The following is a 22,947-nucleotide window of genomic DNA, read 5'->3' on the forward strand; positions in this document are numbered from 1 at the left end:
AGCGGTTTCACAAAGTTTCTGTGGTGAAGGATTCTCGGTGAAAAGCACAGTATGATTTATGACTCGGTGTCCCTGATGGAAGAGCCTTATGTTCCAGACACGCTCTGGCAGCAAGGCACAAGGCTCTTGGAGGGACAGACGCCATCCCCACGACAAGGCCAAGCTGCAGCCGGAATGCATGCTGCCTCCGAGCGATTAACCCACGGCAGGAAATTTCATGTTCTAAATTAGTTACATTATGCCCAAAACCTATCAGCGGCCTGATAGCTTGAACATATAATTCTATACCTTTTACACTTTAAACAATAATTCAGTCTAATCCTGTAGCTGAAGCCAAGATTTCCAGACCAAAAGTGCACTTTCCATTTGATTAAATACTAATAAATGCAAGAATAAAATACCAGTCTTTTATCTTACAGTAAATTCTTCAAAAACCATATACTCTAAGAATTAATTATGACTCTGGAGAAGGGGACAAGTTCTTCCCCTCGAAGACAGCTTAGTAGTCTCAAAGTCTTAATTACAACAGCTCACACATAATTTATAGTAGTCCGCGGCTTACACAGAAATGACATCATAGTCCAGGTTCTGGGACTCTCTACGTGACCCGTCGGCACGGCCATGGTGGAGTGCGTGGACAGGCAGGGAGGGTAAGAAAAGTCAGGGCGGGTCTGGCGGCAGAACAGACCACATATGGAGCTACGACCTTCTGCAAAGTACCAAGCAAACAGAATACGAACTGGAAAATAGCATCATTTGCCTTCATCCCATATGTGTCTGGAACTTTAAAATTTATAAAATATTTTCACATATTTCATCCATTAACAAGAAAACCAAGTAAAATGTTACCAGAAGGAAGATGGTAAAATTCCAGAGTAGAAGCTGTAATTTGTTTTTATTGTTAGCTTATCGAGCCAGGGCACGGACATTCAAGCCACTGAGACGTGTGTCCTGTACCACATGCCACGTGAGTGACCTCCAAGAGTGGCCTGTCCCATGTCCTGGGACTTCAGTGAACAGTCAACTCCCCTGGCATGGGAAACCTGCCTTGGCCGGGAGAATGGAGAGGGCACCCTGTCCAACCAGGATACTCAGAGAGGGTGACCCACAGAGAGGTCGGTCACCTCCAAATAAAGCAGGCTGTGGTGTGCTGGAATCACGGACCGTCTGCATAGCATCCTCTGAACAAGGTCCCATCCCCTGTGTAGGTGATGAAGAAGCAATCCATCCTAGTAGGAAACTGGGGGGAAGTGCTGTGGGAAGCCCGCGAGAAGAGGGGCAATGGTGAGACAGAGTCCGGGACTGAAGAGAAAAGCCAAGTCGGGTGACCTCTGTGGGCCCGTGTCCTCCTCTGTAGCCGGGACCCCATGAGGCTGAGACTGCACAAGAAAGCACTCAGCTGCCCGTCATGGGCTGTCCCAACATCAGGGAACATTATCCATGGCACATTATCTGCTGGCCTGTGAGGCGGGCACACTGCCTGTCTCCACGTGTGCGAGCCCGCACCTGCCACTCCGGCCTCTCTTCCATGAATTTCGAAGCAACATAATGATCGGGCACTCAGTAGCCAAAAGGTAAAAGGAGGTCGAGAAAGTTATAGAAGCAGCCCAGGTATAAGCATGAGGCACAGCAGAGAGGTCACTGGGCAGCAGGGAGGCCTGCAGGAGGTGGACCCACCGGACAGGCAGCTGAGCAAATTCATGACACACACCCGAGAGCCCTGAGGCTGGGTGTCTGGCTTTCCAGGGTCCCAGATAGGCATTTTCTTATAAGGGTGCCCCTCCCCCATTCCTGGACCAAAGTAGCGCCAGGGACATCAGAAGTAGACGCTCCAGAGTAGACTCAGAACCAGCCCCTTGCTGTCCAGGAGCCGGGGGCGGGGGGGGGGGGGGACACTGGGAAACGTCCCCGGCTCAGACCCAGGTAAGAAACCATTGAGGCACCCCAGGGCCATTGCCCTTGAGCTCCGAGCGCAGCCACGTTCACCCAGGATGGTGCGTGAGCAAGCCTCTCCCCTCACGACACTCAAGACAAAGGTGCGGGTTCCCAGAAAGCGGACCAAATCTACCTTCCCCGAAGTTCGGCTGCCAACCCCACAGGCCACAATTGTGTCGTTTTGACGCTCTGTAAATTCTGGAAGGCCTCCACTGCCAATGATGGCTTATACCATTTTTGCGATGGATGTACGTAATGTTAGTGACCCATCCAAGTAACTGTAAAAACCCGGCTGAGTTTCCGAAGAGGAAGAAAATAAGTAAGCACCGTGAAAGTCACTCCTTCATCTCATTACAAGCAAGACCTACGGGACCTGCATTCATACAACATTACGTGGGGGGGGGGGGGGGTTGTCTTCCCGAGCTGCTTTGCATTGATTCAAGCTTTTTATTAAAATTAATCCGATGAAAGTTCTAAGTAGTGGATTTCCATTTTAGAGGAATCCTTGACCACATCTGGAAAGAGAGCAATTTCTTAGGTGATGTCATCTCTGCTCCTCTAGTGACCCATCCCGGTGGAGCCGGGTCTCAGGGGCTCATCACACAGCTCACGTTACCACAGCCGACTTCTGGAGTACCACACCAGCCAGAAAGGAGGGAGGCGCCTGCCCCGTTTGTGGGCTCTCCCTCCCAGTGAGGGCCCCGGGAGGACACCCGCACATCCACTGCCCCTCCTCACTCCCAGCCCCACTCAGCAAGCCTCATTCCGCCGTGGCAGCCACACCCTATAGGATTCCCGATTACATCGTGTCAGCATGAACAGGCTCCCCTCCAGCCCCACGTTTCTAACAGCAAAACTGGACGCCAGTCGTGATGAGATGCTCACCTCCGCACAGCAGCAGAGCCTGGGCCACGGGACGGGACTTCCCACGTTGGGGCGGAAGCCGCAGGAGGGGCTGCGAAGGAGGAGCAACAACCGTGTGAAAATCTGATGCCGAACCGGACAGGTAAGCCAGGAGCGGACACAGAGCTACACTGGCCCCACCCCACGCAGACACCCGGAACAGAATGTCAGCTTTCACTCATTAAGAAGAAAAGGCCCTTTAAGAAACATCTGCTCTGCTCTTTTCGCTTACGATCAATTTCTTAGCAGTAGGCATTCAACCATATATTTGGGGAAAAAATGTATTTCTTTTAGAGGTTCTGGTCAATGCAGGTATTGCTACTTCTCAGAGAAATGTCTTGCAAGGTACGCCTGCTTTTACCATCCACAGACCCATTCTTACATTGGATTTTATATCTGTTGATGTCAAATCCCTTACACAGTAGTTCAAGACATCAAGGTCTCCAACTCTGGAGACATGTGAAGATACCTAATACTGAGCCAGATCCAGAATGTGCGTACAGAGCCAGTCCCCACAAACGTACACGGAACGCTCTGTCTAGGGGCATGTCGTTACTACTAAAGCACCAATCGTCCCTTTAACTGCCCAACTTCAGGACTGCCCTGATGTGTCTCTAAAATGTCACTGCGACAGGTCTCCCCTCCCTGCCCAGGCAAGCTGCAGGGCTAATCCAGAGGAGCCCTGCCCCTCGAAGGGTGTCTGGATGGGAAACCCCAGCTTCCTCTAAGATCCTGGAATGGACTTGGGCTGAATAACCTCATGTCACAAACACATAATCAGGTCCCTGGTTTTTTCTGCTCTGTGAAGTGGGTCGTACCCTGTTGGAACCCTGTCCCTGGCTGGATTGTGAACTCTCAGAGTCCCCCCCCCCCGCCCCCCACCCCTCTGCCCCAGGCTTCAGCAACACAGGCCATGTGGTTGCCTTGCATATGTGTCCCCTGAGAAAAGATGGCAGACCTGTCACACCTGTCACACCTGTAGGTGGCCACACTGCTGGACAGTTAGCACATGTCTCTGAGTCTCCTGACTCCGCTGGTCCCAAGTTGTCCCCCTCCCATGCCCCAGCTACTGATCCAAGTCTGTCTCTCGTAGGCGTGTCAGTCGGCTGGGGACTGACAGCGTCAGATGCCGCCACCCAGTACGCTGGACCCAGTCTGCAGCCGGGGGCAGGGCAAGCCTGGCCCTGGGGCCTGGGGTGCGCACTGTATGCCAAAGCGGGGGGAAGCCATCACATCAAGCCGGGAGATACTGGAATGGTTTAAATGGAAATTTAATGTTTAATACAAAAAAGTCATTTTTGCTGAGTTATTTGGTTTGAGACATTTGTTACTTACACACGTGCAGAAGGTACACATAAAATCCACACTTATTCACAGAAGCTTTGTTTTAATAAAAACAGAGACCAACTGGTAACCAATTTATCTACAAATGACACAGAGACTAAGTATTGTGCACACACTTTTCTTCGGAAATAGGGATTATTGCAAAGTCGTATGTAAGCTATTCCCAATCTTTGTTCAAATAATTGATTGATGTAATCATATCTCCCTCATATGATCCCACTACCATGAGGAAAACTTCTACAGTGTATTTCAAAAACTAGCAAAACTGTAAAATTACAAAATTTAACTGGTACATTTTATCGCAATTACAACAGAATGAATTCTTCAAACAATATTCACAGATGAAAATCTCATGGATCTGCAATGTTAATTTCAAAGGTAACTTGAGTTAGAAGAAAAATCCAGACTGTCACAGAATGAAAAGCTTTGATAATTAACTACTTCTTTAAACTCTAAGACCTAGCCTATTAGCAAGCAAACTAACATTAAATATCTTTTCTTTCATGTTTTTTTCAACAAAAGGATACTACTATGTTCTCCATTTCTACAAGACTCTCCACGGGGTTTGGAACATACTGCTGGAACAAGGCGCCCAGAGTGCGGGTGGGGGAATCTAGCAGCACCTGTCCAGAGGGCAGCGAACATGCAACTTGGGAAAGTCATGACAAATGTCCTGATGAAACACTAGATTGTCACCGTCCCTGGTTTCACCATCCTGCCCAGGGAGTTCCTCGGGGGCCAGTCAGGGGACTCAGCAGGGGCCAAGCTGAGCTGATGACCAACTACATTAGATTCAATACCCCAGACGCTCCTTCTGTTTAAAAATTATCAAATATAGTCTCTTTATTGGGCTAAAATTAAGATAGTATTTATCATTTTAAGCATTTGTCAATGTACTATTCAGTGTCATCAAATACATTCAAAATGTACTTCTACCCAAAACTTTTTTATCATCCCCAACAGAAACTCTGTCCCCACTGAACACTAACTCCCCATTCCCCTGCCCAACCCCTGCCACCCACCATCCCGCTCTGTGCCCTTCAATGGGACTACTCTAGGAACCTCACAGAGCTGGGATCACTGCGTTCTATGACTGGCTTATGTCACTGAGCGTAATGTCCTTGAGGGTCACGCATGTGGTGGTAGGTGTCAGAATATCTTTCCTTTTGAAGGCTGAATAACGTTCCATTGTGTGGATGGACCGTCCTTTGTGGCTTACCTATTTGTTCCTCAATGGGCATCCAGATTGTTTCCAACATTTGACTATTGTGACTAGTGCTATGAACTTGACTTCACAAACACCTGTTTAAAACTCTGCTTTCCCTTCTTTTGGGTATATACTCAGAAGCGGAATTACGGGATCACACAGCTACTCTGTGGTTAACAGTTTAAGGAACAGACACAGGATTTTCCGCAGCAACTGCCCCGTTTCACGTCCCCACCCACAGTGCACGAGGGCTCCAGTTTCTCCACACGCTCACCAGCACATGCTATAAACGTTATCAAATACACTTCTTGTGTTCAGGACACCACACGCTACAGACTATAATTCAATGATTGTTTTTTGCATCACTAGCCCACAACTCAATCTAATAACAGGACTAGCTGTTTCCTGACCTTGCCTGCATTTCCTGTGTGCCAGGCATCCGTATAGCTCTCTAATCCTTACAAGAGCCCTGCAAATTAGACGCATCCATTTCTCTGATGACAAAAAACCTGAAGCTCAAACACGAAAGTGACTTTTCCAGAGCCTGTGGTGGGTAACAGGGATGAGGCTGTCTGACTCTAGAGCGCTGAACATGCACTGGGGGGAGATTAGTTTAGATACTCCATTAATTATGGATTAAATTACCATGTAACAGAAAAAAATAAAATGAATATATCAAACACTTGTCTTCACTGGAATTCCTAAGGACAAGGCTAAAGCAGGTGTTTAAATCAGAACTGGGTTAATATGAAGAAGCATTAAGTAGGCAACACTCCATGCAGCCCATAAGCATGTGAAACTGTGATGCCTGAGCAAATGACAACTCAAGGGACCGAACTCCGGGGACCGTGCTGGCACCTAGCTGTCCCTCTTCTGTAGGACTGTGAGGGCGGAATCGACGCTTGTTTCTTTCTGCCTCCCCCGAGTCCCTGGCTACCGTATCTGCAGAGCAGATACTCAGTAAATTGAATTTGCTGCCCTTTCTCGCCAGCCACATGCCCAGGACCCAGACCTGCTTTAAACCCTTGACCTGGGAAGATAACAGCCAACCCAGACCCAACAAAGAAGAGAGAGCCTCAGGAGGAAAGCCCCCTAAGTGCTGGTCCAATCCGGAGCATGTGATCACAGGTCTCAGGGAATGCAGATCGGCAGGAATGGGCGGGGGGGGGGGGGTTCTGCAGCCCCACCGGCTCCCAGGTGGTACGGGTGCTGCCTACAACCGCAGAACTGGACAGATAAAGCTGAGGGATGCTGAGCCTCCCATTACCATCTAGACATCTCAGCCCTTTGTATATACTAATATCCCCAAGTATCCCTGAGAAGTCCCCATCTCACTCTAAAAAACTGAGAGCCAGGTGAAAATGGTTTTGTTAAACAAAATGCTTATGTCAAACCTTTATAACGCTTGCAGCACTCCATTTGGACCCCATCATTGCTTTGCACACTAAGAAGCTCCCTTCTTAATTCTCATCCTATCCTGAGCCATTTTACAGAAAACATGTGCCCCATATTTGGAATTTCAGCCTTGTTTACACCCCTGCCCTATTTCCTGTGCCTGATTCCCTTCTCTATTTCATATGTATTTTTCATTTTTGTAAGTATATATGCTTCTGTAAGCATCCTAAAATTCTTCCTTGGCACATAACTGATACAGATCAATAAAATTACGGAACTAACGGAAATAACCAGCAAGTCTGTGATTTACAACGCAGCTTTAGACTGGTCAGACGTAGTTCCCATATGACCCACATCTCACCCATTCTCACACCTCTGTTCCAGAGTGTTCCCAAGATCTGTGGTTCCCACCATACTGTTTGTCCGCCGAGCTGAGTCTCTGCGGGCCTCCCCAGGCCGTCCTTGTGCTGCCGCCACCAGCCCCGTTCTGCAGCATGCTCAGCCCCACCAGGGCTCACGGCCACTCAGTGAGGTGTGACGTGATGCACCGAACCCTGTTCCACAGCCTCCGTGAGCTGACTGTGAGCTGAGCCGTTAAGGGCTCTGGGTGCACCAGGGAGGTGACCCCCAGCTCTCCGCCAGCATGTGCCCCCCACACTGCTAAGAGGGGCCCGGGGAGCACGACACAGAATAGGTACACCATACGCCAGCATTTCACCCACTCTCACCCTTCAATTCCAGTGTTTCCCCCCAAGATATGTGGCTTCCCACAAAAACCACATATTTTTGACAACTGTATTATATTTTAGCCTCGACAAAATATCCAATAAATATTCTCCAAGGTATCATTTCTGTGGTGCATAATGTCTCCTTTTCTTAGCTGACTCCCCCTTAGTAACTGCTGGTGTCCTACTGGTCCCCTGTGGTCTTCCAAGAAGGCAGAGAAGGGGGCTCCCTGGGCAGAAGTGCAGCCTGCTGAGGGGAGCTGCCCGGGCCGGAGATGTGCAGGTGGGCAGAACAGACACCTGTGCTCTCCTATCCAGTGTGTGCACTGAGCAGGGGCCTACAGGCCTCTGACTTCCCTTCCAACACTAAGCCTGATGATTAGGCCCATTGCCTGCATAGTGTCCAGTCTGGGGGTGCACCCAGACCCTCGGCTCTTCTTCCCCTTAAGTGTTGGCTCTGGAACAATTGAGTATCACTCTTTTATCAAAAGCTAGTAGACAACAGAAGCTTTTAAATATTTAAAAGTTAATTTTTAAAAAATGTAAACACAATATATACAGATTTCAATGAAACAAGCAGACTTTATATCCTAGAATCATATATAACCAAGGAAAAGCTAAATAGATAACAGAGAAATAAATTGTCTGGCAGAGTAGAATTACTTGTCTAAAGTCACCTCTGGATAAACTGGAAAACATAACATAGCAATTATTGTGTCTCTAAATCATTCTACAGTAGAATTTTCGCTGAAGATTTAGTCATTCTATCAATTTTCAACAACTTGGAACTAAAATAATTAACCACTATTACTGTAAAATATTTTCTACTTGGTAAAGCACAACTTTTTCTACAGAAATAACAAGAGAGTACAAAGAAATATTAACGTGCCAGGCAAACAAAAAGAGAAAGAGCCAACAGAAATGAGTACGGGAATCACAGGTTTGTACAGTTCTCGAGCATGTGGCCCGGACGGGAGATGCAATTTCGAATGTGGTCTCGCGGGGCAGGAACCGCCATGTGTATCATCTGAACAATAGCTCGCACACTATGGGAACGCAATAAAAATTAAACCATCATGAGAGTAAACTTTATCCCACAGCTTAAAGCAATATATATTCCAGACACTTTTGGATAGCAATAATAAACATCTCATATAGGAAAGGCAAAAATTTCAACCCAAAAGAAAAAAGCAAACAGAACCCTTGCAAAGCCCAATGATGGCCAAGGACTCAGCTTCACGTGGAAATCACACAAACGGCTTCCTCAAATTAAACCCACCAGGGCTACTTTCTTCAAACAACTGGTCAGATGATTTGATTTCATTAAATTTCATTTTATTGATCGGTTCTTTGAAATAAGTAATTAGCCATATCCAGAAACCTTCTTCATGACAGAAAATATTACCCTTGCTTTTTTTCAAGCAGGTGAGCAACCTGGCCTGAGATGGGTTTTCCAAATGAACTAAATCTCTCTTCCACGGGAGAGGTCAGCACCCTCTCACTAAGACACACCGGACCTCCTTCCAGCCTCCTGCTCAACACTGCATTCACCTGTGGACGACCTCACGCTCGCTGCCCTGCCCCCAGCTCTCCAGACCCCACATGCCACTCCCCCCCTCCTCTGGCACACCCGTCCCCTCCGGACCCTCGGGAGCAGAGCACCCGGATGCTTCCCGTGCCCCGTCACGTAGGAGAGCACTCGTCTCCACACAGGTGTTCCTTAAAGTAGGGGATGGCAAGGGAGGGGTGGGCTGAAGGGACTGTGGCCCTTACAATGCCCTGGAAGAGGGTTTTCACACTACAGTCTCACCTCACCCCTGTTGGCCATCACTCTGTGAAAAAACTGCTGTGACCAATGGGCCGGAGACGGACACAGGCTGAGATGTCCTACAAGGCTCCATCATGGGCTCCTGAAAACCTGGGGGCCTCTCCCAAGAGAGAAGGAAGCAGGGGACCCCCCAAACCCACGCCTCGGAGAACAGAAGGTGTCACCATCCTGCAAGGGACTCACACCACCTGGAACCTAGTGGTTTGGCAAATGTCGTGTCTCTGATCCAAACCCTAAAACCTGTGGTAGAATAAAAGGAAAAGCTCCAGGCTGCTTCCTGGCTGCTGAAACTTAACAGATAAAATGTACTGAAAGCAGATCCATATTTACTTTGTGGGACTGAAAGGTTTCTTCATCTCACACGTAACTAATACAATCAAAACACTAGCAAACACAGCACAGCTGGAAGAAACAGAGAGTGAGGCTACACAGTGAAAAGGAGCACACACAGCATTTGTCATTTTGGCCCACTCACCGGGGTCTCTGCCAGCGAGCTTCCAACTGCCCAGGTCATAAACACCCATCTCGGCTCTCCTCCCCCGTGCTTGGATGCAGGACTCCATAGTTTACTGGAAAGGCTCACTGCGTCCCACGTCCCCACGCCGCAGTACCCTCTTGAGATCACGACTGAGAACGCCATCTCCTCCAGGGGGCAACGTGTGAGCCAGGCCTTCCGTGGCATGGGCTCCACGAGGACTGGGCAGCTCCGACCAGGCGGCCCTCCTCCGCGTGCGAACCGTGTGTCTGGGCTTCATTCAGGGAGGACCTGCCCGTGTCTCCACCCACCCCTTCTTGACCCTGTTGTTCTCCATGGACACAATGTCAAAGAGGGGATCTGACATCAATGCCTAAGGGTCCAGTGGACAGAAGAAGCTCGGGGCTCCCTCCTCCGGGGAGTCTTCACCCAAGCACTGGAGTCAGTGCAGAGACTGGAGCCCAGCAAAGCCAACCCAGGAGGGGGGCGCAGGAAGGGGGCTGGCAACAAGGGGATCCGTGCTGACACCCACAGGCCCTCCTGGTTCTCAAAGCCCCATCTTGCCTGGTTCTCCAATGTAACCCTAATGAACACTGCAGCATTAAAACCTCATCATAGACACAGGAAACTGAGACTTACGGGGATCTTACAGAAGCTGGTCAAAGACAAGAGTTACCAAGTGGCAGAGCCAGGCCCAGAATCCTGATTCAGTCTGGCTTCAGGATCAGCTCCCTGAACTGTATATGTTGCCCTAAAAAAGACCCAGAGAAAAATGCTCACAGAAGATTCCCTGAAAAAATAAGACCTCCAAATTCAAGGACCAAGAAAATCTTTATGGGAGGAGGAGTTCTGAAGGATGGGTCGGAGTTCAAAAGGGGTCGATGAAGAAGGTATTTGTAAATAAGTGTGCAAAGACACAGAGAAAAGCAAAGCACGGGGCCTGGACAGACAGACCACAAGCCGATGAACGGCAGAAAGCACCAGGACTGGGTGAGGCCTCAGAGCAGCGCGAGGCCCGGGCACGTGGCTGTCTCTGGTAGCAGTGAGGCGTCCGCGCCGACCGGGACAGGGAGTGCCCACGCCCGCCCGGAGACGCACCTGCACCGTAGGTCATTTCACCGACCCTGGCCCGCACAGGAGCCCCTGCCCCCGGTGGGGCTGAGGAGCGAGGGGAGAGGCACAGGCTCTCAGAAAACCCTCGGCACTGGGAGCTCTCTGCCGTGTGTGTGGCACGGGGCGGGAGAGGCTGGGAAAGGCCAGGGAGGAGTCAAAGACGGCAGCAAGGGAGTCCTGCCCGACAGCACCGAGCCACGGGTACGAGAGGGGGGCAGAACCCCTCGGGCGGGACGGGGAAGCCCTGAGAGCACTGCACCACGGGTACAGAGGGGGGCCAGGACACCTCGGACAGGCTTCGCACAAGTGATCCCTACAGATCAGGACTGGGTTCACCCACGGCACTACGGACAGTTGGGGCCAGACCACGGTGTCAGGGGTGGGACCTACGTGCCGCGGGTTACCCACCCGCATCCCTGGCCTCCACTCACTGGATGCCAGCAGCACCTCCTCAGTAATGGCCCCCAGAAATGTCTCAGTGACAAGCATCCCCTGGGGGGCAAAATCATCCCGTTACAACCACGACGCTAATGATGGGATAAGAAAAACAACTAGAAATTACAAGCTGCCCCAGACCCCAGGGATCCCGGGATGTCTGGCATACTCAGCACTGCAAACCCTGGGGGTCAAGGGCAATCGTCTCAGGCTCCATGTGACTCTTATGAGCAAATAATGAAGAATTTTCCAAAGCAATCCAATGCAATTTCTGGTACAAAGCACGAGGAACACACGGAAATCAGACACCATGAGCAAGAACAAGCAAACCAAACAGTAGCAGCCCTGAAGGCCCTGAGGTACGGGGCTCGCCAGACAGACAGCAGCTCGACCACTTCCGAAGAAAAGACCAGCTTGAATGAAGCCACATTATGCCCCAGAGCCACCAGGTGACTGAACTCCGTGGTAATTGTAGAGCCCTCAAAATTGAGCCTTAAGCTAAAAAAGGAGTACTCCATTTTTATTGTATATGATATTTATACATGACATTGAAACACACGGCTTGGTATTTAATATTTTAGTTGGTCCACATTTTCACCTATAAGTGCAGTGCATGCAGGGCTAATCACAAAGCCCTTTCTTACCACCTTGTTTCCATCTTTGTCTAAATGGAAGAAGCCCAGGAGGCCAATACAACAGTGTGACTAGAAAACAGAAGGGGGCCTACAAGAGATGCCATCTACCACTACATCTCCTTATTTCACTTATTTGATTTCTGTTCCTGGAAAAACAATCCCACTGGTTTATTTTTCCTGGGAAAATTATACTGTATGTTCCCGGGGCATATTTGCCACAACACCTTACTCTCTAGGAGAACAGCAGACCAGTGTCATCCTCCCAAAAGCAACAGCAGGAGGCACACGCTGCTCATTTCTATGACGTGTCCCAAAGTCGGCCTCGCTTTTCAGATCGTCCATGGTCTTTGCCAGATGTCACACACATCACCAGCACTAGAAACTTTATCAGCAAGCCGGATTTCGAGCTGTACTACAAAGCTGTGATCACAAAGATAGCATGGTACTGGCACAAAAACAGACACATAGACCAATGGAACAGAATAGAGAGCCCAGAAATGGACCCTCAGCTCTTTGGGCAACTAATATTTGATCAAGCAGGAAAAAACATCCGGTGGGAAAAAGACAGTCTCTTCAATAAATGGTGCTGGGAAAACTGGACAGCTACATGCAAAAGAATGAAACTTGACCACTCTCTCACACCATACACAAAAATAAACTCCAAATGGATGAAAGACCTCGATGTGAGACAGGAATCCATCAAAATTCTAGAGGAGAACATAGGCAGCAACCTCTACGACATCGGCCAAAGCAACCTTTTTCATGATACATCCCCAAAGGCAAGAGAAACAAAAGATAAAATGAATTTATGGGACTTCATCAAGATTAAAAGTTTCTACACAGCCAAGGAAACAGTCAGAAAAACTAGGAGGCAGCCCACAGAATGGGAGAATATATTTGCAAATGACACTACAGATAAAGGACTGGTATCCAAGATCTACAGAGAACTTCTCAAACTCAATACACGAGAAACAAATAAACAAATCAAAAAATGGGCAGAAGATATGAACAGACACTTTTCCAATGAAGACATACAAATGGCTAATAGACACATGAAAAAATGTTCAAAATCATTAGCCATCAAGGAAATTCAAATCAAAACCACACTGAGATACCACCTTACGCCAGTTAGAATGGCAAAAATAGACAAGGCAAGAAACAACAATTGTTGGAGAGGATGTGGAGAAAGGGGATCCCTCCTACATTGTTGGTGGGAATGCAAGTTGGTACAGCCACTCTGGAAAACAGTGTGGAGGTCCCTTAAAAAGTTAAAAATTGAGCTACCCTATGATCCAGCCATTGCACTACTGGGTGTTTACCCCAAAGATACAGACGTAGTGAAGAGAAGGGCCATATGCACCCCAATGTTCATAGCAGCAATGTCCACAATAGCTAAATCGTGGAAGGAGACGAGATGCCCTTCAACAGATGACTGGATTAAGAAGTTGTGGTCCATATATACAATGGAATATTACTCAGCTATCAGAAAGAACGAGTTCTCAACATTTGCTGCAACCTGGACAGCACTGGAGGAGATAATGCTAAGTGAAATAAGTCAAGCAGAGAAAGACAACTAAATCATATGATTTCTCTCATCTATGGAACATAAGAACTAGGAAGATCGGTAGGGGAAGAAAGGGATAAAGAAAGGGGAGGTAATCAGAAGGGGGAATGAAACATGAGAGACTATGGACTCTGAGAAACAAACTGAGGGCCTTAGAGGGGAGGGGGATGGGGGAATGGGATAGACTGGTGATGGGTAGTAAGGAGGGCACGTATTGCATGGTGCACTGGGTGTTATACGCAACTAATGAATCATCGAGCCTTACATCGGAAACCGGGGATGTACTGTATGGTGATAACATAATATAATAAAAAATCATTAAAAAATAAATAAATAAATAAATTTTTAACAGATTTTACCTCTCAAAACAAACAAACAAACAAACAAACAAACAAACAAACAAACAACACAGCCAGGCACACAGACCTGGGTACAAATGGGCCGCTGGTGGAAGCACACAGCCGCGGGGAGGCTCACCCATCCAGACACCTCACCTCTGGCTGCCCCGGTGGTGCGCGATGGCACAGGCCCCTCATCAGGAGGGCACCGGGGAGGCCCCCACCTAACCGCACCCTGGGGTTTGATGCTCCCGAACTGGGGGTCCTTGCCTGTCTTTCTCAACGGGGGGGTGTTGGCAATCAGAAGGCAGTGTCATTTGTCACAGTGACTGCCTGAGCTGGGAACATGCAAAGGGCAGGGGTCAGGGATAGAGAACGTTCTGGAAGGTGTGGGATCAGAGTCATCCCGCACCCTGTGACACTTTCGAATGTGTTGCAACACAGCCGAAGCACAAGCACATCGACCGTGTGCGCGTGCAGACCTGTTGCGGGGCTTCCGCACACACAGGGCGGTGCCGGGATGCGAGCAGCCTGCAGCTCCGCGGGAAGACGGGCTCCATCTTCTTTGGAACTTTACAGAAAGCCAGCCACCATGTCAGAGGAGCCGTGTGCTGATGTCAATGCTGATCAAACCGGGAGCTGAAGCAAACCGGCCGGGGCTGCCGCGCTGGGGGGGGCGCGCACTGGCGCTCACTGCCCCGCCTGCTCCAGCCAAGGCCCGCCCTGCTATTTCTGTTCCGAATACACAGACCCGCATAATAAATTACTGCCCCTTTACTTGTATCTTACTTTTAAGATTTTTTAACACTAGTGTCTGTATGTAGGTAGATGTTATCTACGAATTTCATTTCAGGATTGTGAAGGCCAGTCATAAACCATGTGTACTTCAATGGGGATCCCGGGTCTGCCCCTGAGGGAAACCATCATGCGGTGATGGGAAATCCCCAGAACGCTTGCAAAGACAGGAAGACAAAACACATTGATAAGAACGTTCCTTAAACTTCCTTAAAAAATAACTGTGATATTTAACCTTTGATATCTAAGTGATTCAATAAAATATTCTTTAAAAATCTGTTAACATTCACACCAGAGGAAATACCGAAAAGAGAATAAAACATCCAAGCCCCTGGATCCGACAGAATTCAAGTCAGCCTCGACCCGACTTTTAGAAAAGCTAGAGCCAGAAACTGCTAAATAAAAGGTAATACAACTGGGCATAACACAATAAAAGATATTACCTTCAAAATGCATTACTGTTGCCAATTATAAGAATCACTTCAACTTAATTTCAAAAGCACAATCACCCTCAACAGAAAGAGTCTCTTTTTTAAATTTCAAGGAGTATTACATTAAGGCAATAACTCACCTTCCAGCTATAATATCGCCCTCCCTTATTGCAACACGACATTTCATAAATACTTCTCATCGACATGTCAAGCTAATTCACGTTAATTTTATTGTATTTTGGTGCTATCTCACATTTGTGTGCAATTACCTTTATCATTTTATTGCCAAGGCAGAAAGTAATCAGAACAATTATTCGAAAACGGAGGTTTATAAATTCTAAATCACCGTTGCTGGCATTTTTGATAAAACAGCAGCTTTATCTCAGGAAGTGGCAGGGACATGGGATAAATCATGCATCAGTCAAGTGCAGCTGACCCCCAAGTGCATTGCACAATATCAGAAGTGCTTCCAAAGAAACTTTCCGGCATCATCCATCATCCTTCATAACACTAAAATAGCTAAACACCTGAAGAATGGATGCTGGAGGATAAAAAAAAGAAGAAGAAGAAGAAATCCCAGGCAGCGTGGGCAAAACCATTAACTGCTCTCCCTTTAAACTGTAAGATATGGTCCGTGCACATAAACAAATATGACATTACAATAACTCTAAATATCTGTATTCATATTCGTCAACTCAGTTTTAAATATAAATGAAATATGGAGAAGAGTCATAAACAGAAAAGGTGTATTTCCAGCCCACATACATTTTTATGTTGTGTTTGGGTAGAGCTGCTTTTAAAACCGGCCATCTCCATCAGGTCTACGTGGGTAATACTGCAACCCACAGTCAGCGGATTACCCCGTCACTACATCTGTTCTAGAGTCTTCATTTTCTTCAAAAGTTTATTGCTAAAAAAAAAAAAAAAAAAAAAAAAGGACGTAACTTGATTTTAAAGACAAGAATAAAGGGAGAAATCTGTGAGTCCCCACACTGGTTTCTCTGTGAGTTAATCACAGGTGACAGGGGGCCCTGAAGTCGCGCAGGCCGTCAGGAAGGCAGGTGGTCCGCTCCCCAGGCACACGTCTTCACACGGGGAGATGGCCTCAGACCTCGGCTGCAGCTTTCCTCAGGGAAACACAACCAGCACTTCACACCACACCTCTGGCCCCCATTCTCCATACCTTCTTTAACTCCCTCTTATAAGGCAAGATAAAATAGCCATGGGATCATCTATTTCCTTTGTTGTCAAAAAGCAAACATCCCAGAAAAAGAATGTTTCTGGGCTTTACAGAGGTGACCTCATGCCAAGGGACTATCAGAAGGTCTAGCGGGTAGGAATGGGATTGATTAGCTGCATATGCCTGGCACGGGGCCAGGCGCTTTACATACATTATCTCATTTACTCCTCCCAGCAAACCTAGGGTAGAACAAATTACCTGTAGATGAGAAAACAGATTGGGAGGTTAAGCAACCAACCCAAGGGCACAGCACGCAAGTAGTAGGTGTGTATTCAAGGTCAAATCCAACACATTTCAAAGCCTACACTTTTGCCAGACTCATAACTATCTCCTAGACACAGACGCAATCCTCACTATATCAGTCAGAACAGGCTTGGTTATTCTGCAGTGACAAATACCACCAAATATCCAGTGCGGGTCTGGGTTCATCTCCAAGACATCGCCCACTAGCCTGACCACCATAGCCAGGGAAGGAACGTGGGGAATTATGCACAGACCTCTAAATGCCCTGCCCTCCCTACGCCAAGATCTGGACACTTCATAAAGATGTCCAACAACTTCCAATCCTCATCTGATGAAAACTAACAATGATAAGTTTGTATTTGTGTCAGCTAAGTTTTATGGTCCTTTGCCACCAGTAAACACAATTCTAGTAAGAAAACTTCATGAAATAGGAGTCAGGTGTAAGACCTTACATCCCACAGTGTCCATAAAGACACAGAATACTTTTAAAACTTTCGACTGCCACACCTCTAAGTATGAATATGGTACGACCTCTGCTATAATAAAGTGCAACTAGAACTTTCAGAGGGCTTCATGTTCATGCCATGAAAATTTAGTATCTGTGTTTATCACAAACAGAAGTAAGATTCATAATGAATCACATATAGGTAAAAAGAACCAATCCAACAAAAAATGGGAATTAAAAGAAAATGGGTAAGAACAACAACAAAAAACAGCTCTAAATAAGTAGAGAAATAAAAGAAAATTATTATTCACATAAAATTAATAGTAGAGGACCCTCAATATTTCTTTTAATTTCTTCTCAACATGCAACATTTGGATATTTGAAAAATAAGCAAGTTAGCTGGTCCCCCTATTTGGAAGCATGCCATCTATTTTGAAACAAAGGCAGTTCATTTTCTGTCTATCCTAGTCCAACCTCAACCCCAAGTTCCTAACCACACTTACATGAGTAGTTTAGAAGAATTCTGTAGACTACTTTTTTTTGCCAAGCAAGGACAAGATATGCTCTCCTTCACAAACAGGATTTCACCTAGCAGACCCGATCTGCACTGGTGATCGCAACGCAGTGACAGACACACGCTTCCCCAAGTCTGTTTACTTCCCGTTACGTAGAGAGTACACTGAGGATCACGAGAGCCAGGGTTCTCACTATAGGGGAAGGGTGCAGGCTACAAGGAAACCTGCTGTGTTGGATTTGAATTGGCAGTGTCAAGACAAACTCAAGAGTGTTTAAATATGCATGCAGATGACAGACAGAGAAGTAAACACAGGATGCATGATGATGTGCAGGCATGGGTCCTGTCCACGGAGAAGGGTCAGAGCCACAGCACCTCAGCACCAACAAGCACTCCTGGGCCCAGATTTGGGTTTCTAAATATCATCTTCCAGGAAAAGGTACTCGGGCTCCTGCCGGAAGTGACCGAATCCAGGGCTGAGGCAAGGAAAATATAAGATGCGTGTGGATTACATGTGGTGCCAGAAAGTAAGAAGTACTAAAGAAGGATGGGCATATCTCAGAGACACAGGAGTCAACCCCAAGGAGCCGCTGTCAAAGCTGTCTGAGTAACAACATAAGTAAAGACAGTACTGCCTAAAATCCACAGTATGAAAGAATACCCAAGAGTCCATTCTAGTACCAATAATTCATCACACAGAATCAATGGGAGAGAAAAAACAGCTCTTCCTTAAGAATTCCAAGTAGTAAATGAAGAAAGAATGAAGGAAATACGTAACATCAGACAAAAAACACAGCAATAATTGTTGCAGGCAAGATACATCGACAGATGCAAAAATCAGTGGGTGAAAGCCTGAGAACCAAGAAGTCTGTGTGGTTTCAAAGTATCTCCCCCAATGTACTTCTCAACTACACAGGGTGAAATCGTAACTCTATGGCTGGAGAGACATGACAGATCACAGCTTAACCAAGTGAGCAAGGTTAGCATTCCCGGTGACTGACGTGTGGACGTCATATGCCTCATGGCGCGAGGCCTTGAGACGGACTATCACCTCCGTGCTCTTTTTAACAAGAATGGGAAACTCAACCTGATCATGAGACAACATCAAAAGGCCAAATCAGGGACATCCTACTAAATACTTGACCAGCGTTCATCGAATGCATCCAGGTCACAAGCAAAGACAGAGGAACTGTCGCAGAGTAGAAACGAGGGACAGATGGTCACTAAATGCTGTGTGGGGTCTTGGGCTGGACGGCAGAACAGAAAAATGACAGGAGCGGGACACGTGGTGAGTCGTGAACAAGGCTTGGAGCAGTATCCGACACTGACAAATACACCAACGCGTTGTACGTCGTTCCCTGGCGGTGGTAACCACACGAGGTTATGCAAGCTGATGGAAGGTGTCAACCCTGGACGACACTAGATGGACGGTGCAGAGAAACGCTTCTACAAGTGTAAAACTGCTCAAATAAAAAGGCAAAAAACCCCGTTCTACTGGTATCTGTGTCCATGCAGGCTCTACCCTGACCCCAAAGACCGGCCACTGAGCAATGGGGCGATGGGCCCTCATCAGCCGCCCCTACAAGGGCACACCACCTGCAGACTGGGGAAGGCTGGCAGACACGCATCAAAATTCTCAATGAAAACTGCTCCCTGCAGCCTCTGGGATTCAGAACGACGGTGCTGTGTGTTTGCCTCGGAGACGCGTTGGTGGGTACAGGGATCCAGGTCTGGGGCTGGGAAATAAAAGATGACACAGATCATAAATTGACATTAGTGTTGGCTGGCCAGCAGCTCTCTATCACATTATAAATCAGATGAAGAAATGAGACTCCTCCTTCTCAAAATGAGAAACCATTCAGAATATCTGCTCTATAGCTTCCACCCTAATAGGACTCTCTCAGCAAAAAAAGAAATAAAAAAAAAAATCAAGACCACTACATGAAGATGTAGTAATTAAAGGGGAAAGACTATGTATGAGTTTATTTAAAACAACACAAAACACTACATCTTTCCAGAACCATCTAAGCATGGAGACCGCTGGCACTGGCGCACACTCCCACGCTCCACGGTCGCACAGGCTGAGGTGACAGGCACCCAGAGACCCTGGCCCAGACATCAGACCCTGGGTGGGTGCCAGGTCAGGCCACGTAACACAGATGGGACTCAGAGCCGGAGACGGATATCAGTATTTTATTTAGACATTTTTATAAGGAAGCCAGAGGTTGAAAGCACAGCTAGGATAACTACACAAATTTTGATTTTACTAAAATGTTATGTCCCTTGAGCCAAGGTATTAATCTTGTTATAAAAGTAGTCTCTCCTCTCAGTGGCCATTCATTAAACATGCATAAATTTTTAAATGTACTTTTGTTATTGGATCACATGAGAAGAGCAAATAAAATCCACGCAGGACTAAGGTGGATCAAAGTGGCTTCTGGAGGGGAGTGGGCTGGAGGAAGATTCAGAGTGACTGAAATTCCAGACACTGGTGCTTCCTGTAAATACTTATAAAACACAGTTTTCCGTGTGTAATGATGTTTGATTCCAAACACACAAATCATCAATTTTCTTTTCTTAAAAATGATGAGGATAAAATTAAAAGGAAGAGTCCAGATGGCAAATACTACAATCCCACTGTGTCCGTCACTGTGTGCTCTCCAAACGCGGCCACGCACACAGGCAGGTGCGCTAGTGCCTGTCCCCAGCCGGGCCAGAGCTCCCGGAGTGTACAATGTGACATCAATCTTGTCGGTGCCACCCCGCTGGACGAGGGAAGACACCAAACTGGTCGGTGATGGCATTACAGTCTCTGTGACCAGACACAGGGCTATGTCTGCAGGAACCGGCACCCCGATGAAGTCCTGATGTCATCTTAACTACATGAGGAAGCTCTGTCTAGAAAAAAAGGAAGAATCCTGGCAGAAAGAGATAAGCCAGGACAGACCACAGTCTGGCGAGAGCAAGTCTGTGTTATCACTTCTCCCTTTTGACGATGAGATATAGTATAAGGTTATATAAAACGGGTCCAGAATTTTGGAGTATGCCCGATCAGAAGAGATGAGAACTTTCATTCTCCACAAGCAAACAGGAATTTGAAAGTTGAGTAGACCATCTGTCATCTGTAATGAGTCATAATGAGCAAGCGAAATGTAGAAAATGCGTCTTATCACTTGGCCTATAAAAGCTTCTGATCCATGGGGTAAAAACGCACTGAACTTTAATAAGCACTCCATTATAACAAATAAACCCAAACACCTAATTACCAAGTGACTATTTATAGTTTCTAAAATAACTTAACCCACTTTTACGAAGCAGATATTTTAAGATACGCATTAAAACCCTGCCTAATTCCAGCATTAGATACTACATTTATTTTGCCTGGACCCAGAGGATCAAGAGATCTGTAACTATAAATCATGTTATTTGTACCATAAATTCAAAGAGAAACTAGTCTCATTTATAAACAGCAATTACTTACAAGAGAAAACTGAATCATACATTTAAATTGTTAATTTTGACAAAAGTCTGAAACCCGGCCAAAGAGAAGTCGCAGAGCTAATCGCAGGTACCGTGTGTCTGGCCAGCAATGCCTCCACCTACTTCAATGGTTTTGCGACACAAGCTACTTTCCAGCAAAATCCCTTCTTTTCTAATTCAGCCTACTTTATATTTTTAGCCTCCTGTTCAGGCAAATTACTCTCCCCGCGGAGAAGATGCCCCTGTTAAAACAGCGCGGAGAGGGAACAGTGTGTATGTAATCTGTTCGTACACAGAATATCTAATACTCGGAGCACTAATGAGAAAATAAATAAATAAAAGTAAAGATAAGCGAAGACAGCAAATGTCAGAATAAGAGTGTGGATGAAGACCATTCAGTGAACACTGACCCCACCCAGACCAGGCTGCCCAGTACTGCAGCTGCTAGCCACACGGGGCCACGCGTTTAAATGTAAATCAATTAAAATGTGAGAAAAGTTAAAAATTCCATTCCTAAGTCATACTCCCCACATTTCAAGTGTCTGGTGGCACATGTGACTAGTGGCTCATGCTGGATGTCATGGACATACGTTTCCATAGCTGCCAACACTGTCACCTTACAGAGGAGGGAAACTGAGACCAGGGGGTAATGAGCTGATGTCACTGAAAACAAGGAGCCCAGAGCTCACGAGGGCCATAGAACACGTGGCTGGCCACGGAGCGTGTCCTTCACTTCTGCCATGGTAAGCCAAAGTCCACGTGGTCAGGGCCTGGTTCAGGGTCAGATGCAAGCCCCAGCACACATCCCACCCACAAGCACCCGACAAGCAGCTGGTGGATGAGGCTTGAGATGACACCCGTCAATGGGGCTCACACTACCAGGGATCCAAAACCATAAGCACAGTTGCCGAACTCAAGAAGCCGGGAGGCCGGTGAGCAACTCCTCAACCCAACACTTCAAATACCTTCTCTACTTGTCTTCGTTCTCAAAAATACCACATTAAACATCTTTCTGACAAAACTTTAATTAGTTCTTTAGGACAGAGTCTCAGATGTGGAAATGCCCTAAATATCCAACAATTAAAGAATGTTACATTACGTTACGTTACAGCGGGACACTGCGGCATCTCTAGAAATAACGCTGGCAGAAGTTCAATCGTATGGAGAGTACTTATGACAAAAAGTCGGATGTAAAAACCAAACACAAAACTGTGATTGTCCCACGTACAGAAATTATCTGTGTGTGTGTGAGAGGGTGTGCACGTGGTATGTGTGCACAGATGTGTACGTGTACCTCACAACGAAGAGAAGGAAAAAAACCATAAAACAACAGCAGAATGGATGTCCAAGATACTGGTGTCAGCACACAAAACCTTTGAAATAATTATGATTAATATGTTTGAAACTAAGGGGAAAAGACAAAGTGAATGAGAAACTAGAGGGTTTTAAATACGGAATTGAAACACACATTAAAAATGGAATGGGCCTTTCACAGAACTGGAAAATGCCAACTCTGGAACAGGGAACTCCAGATAAGACTATGGGAGGCTGAGTGGAGCAGAGCACAGGCCTTGTGAGCCGCACGACAGGTGCATGGAAAACGTCCAAGCCGGTGCACGGATGGGAGGACGGGCGGGAGGAAAACAGGAGCACTACAGATGAGAGACAATCAGCAGGAAAGCAACAATAATCACAGAAATGAGTCAAGAATTTTCCGAAACCGAGAACAGCAACCCGGGGATTGAAGAAACTCAGCAAACTCCAGTGGAAGAAACCTGAAGAAAAATCACAACTACACAAAACACAGTTAATTAGCTTCAAACCAGACAGAAAACCACAGCAGCCCGGTCAAAGATTCACGTGAGCTTCCAAGGAGCAACAGAGCTGACAGCTGACTTTTCC

At 46.9% G+C, this 22,947-nt stretch overlaps 1 protein-coding gene across 3 annotated transcripts in view; it reads right to left on the reverse strand.

Moving 5' to 3' along the window:
• MGMT (O-6-methylguanine-DNA methyltransferase) overlaps positions 1 to 22,947 on the reverse strand; it is a 294,215-nt gene that overhangs the window by 244,723 nt on the left and 26,545 nt on the right. For 2 of the 3 annotated variants that reach the window (XM_087862566.1, XM_045809501.2), the window contains exon 3: positions 2,821 to 2,890. The exons of the other annotated variant lie outside the window; for it this stretch is intronic. In XM_087862566.1, the coding sequence (XP_087718692.1) occupies positions 2,821 to 2,890 (70 nt within the window). The remainder of the gene's footprint in view (positions 1 to 2,820; positions 2,891 to 22,947) is intronic. 3 annotated transcript variants of the gene reach the window in all.

The sequence above is a fragment of the Ursus americanus genome, chromosome 6, assembly GCF_024610735.1.
Source record: "Ursus americanus isolate L20-20 chromosome 6, mUrsAme1.1.p, whole genome shotgun sequence".
NCBI classification, from domain to species: Eukaryota; Metazoa; Chordata; class Mammalia; order Carnivora; family Ursidae; genus Ursus; species Ursus americanus.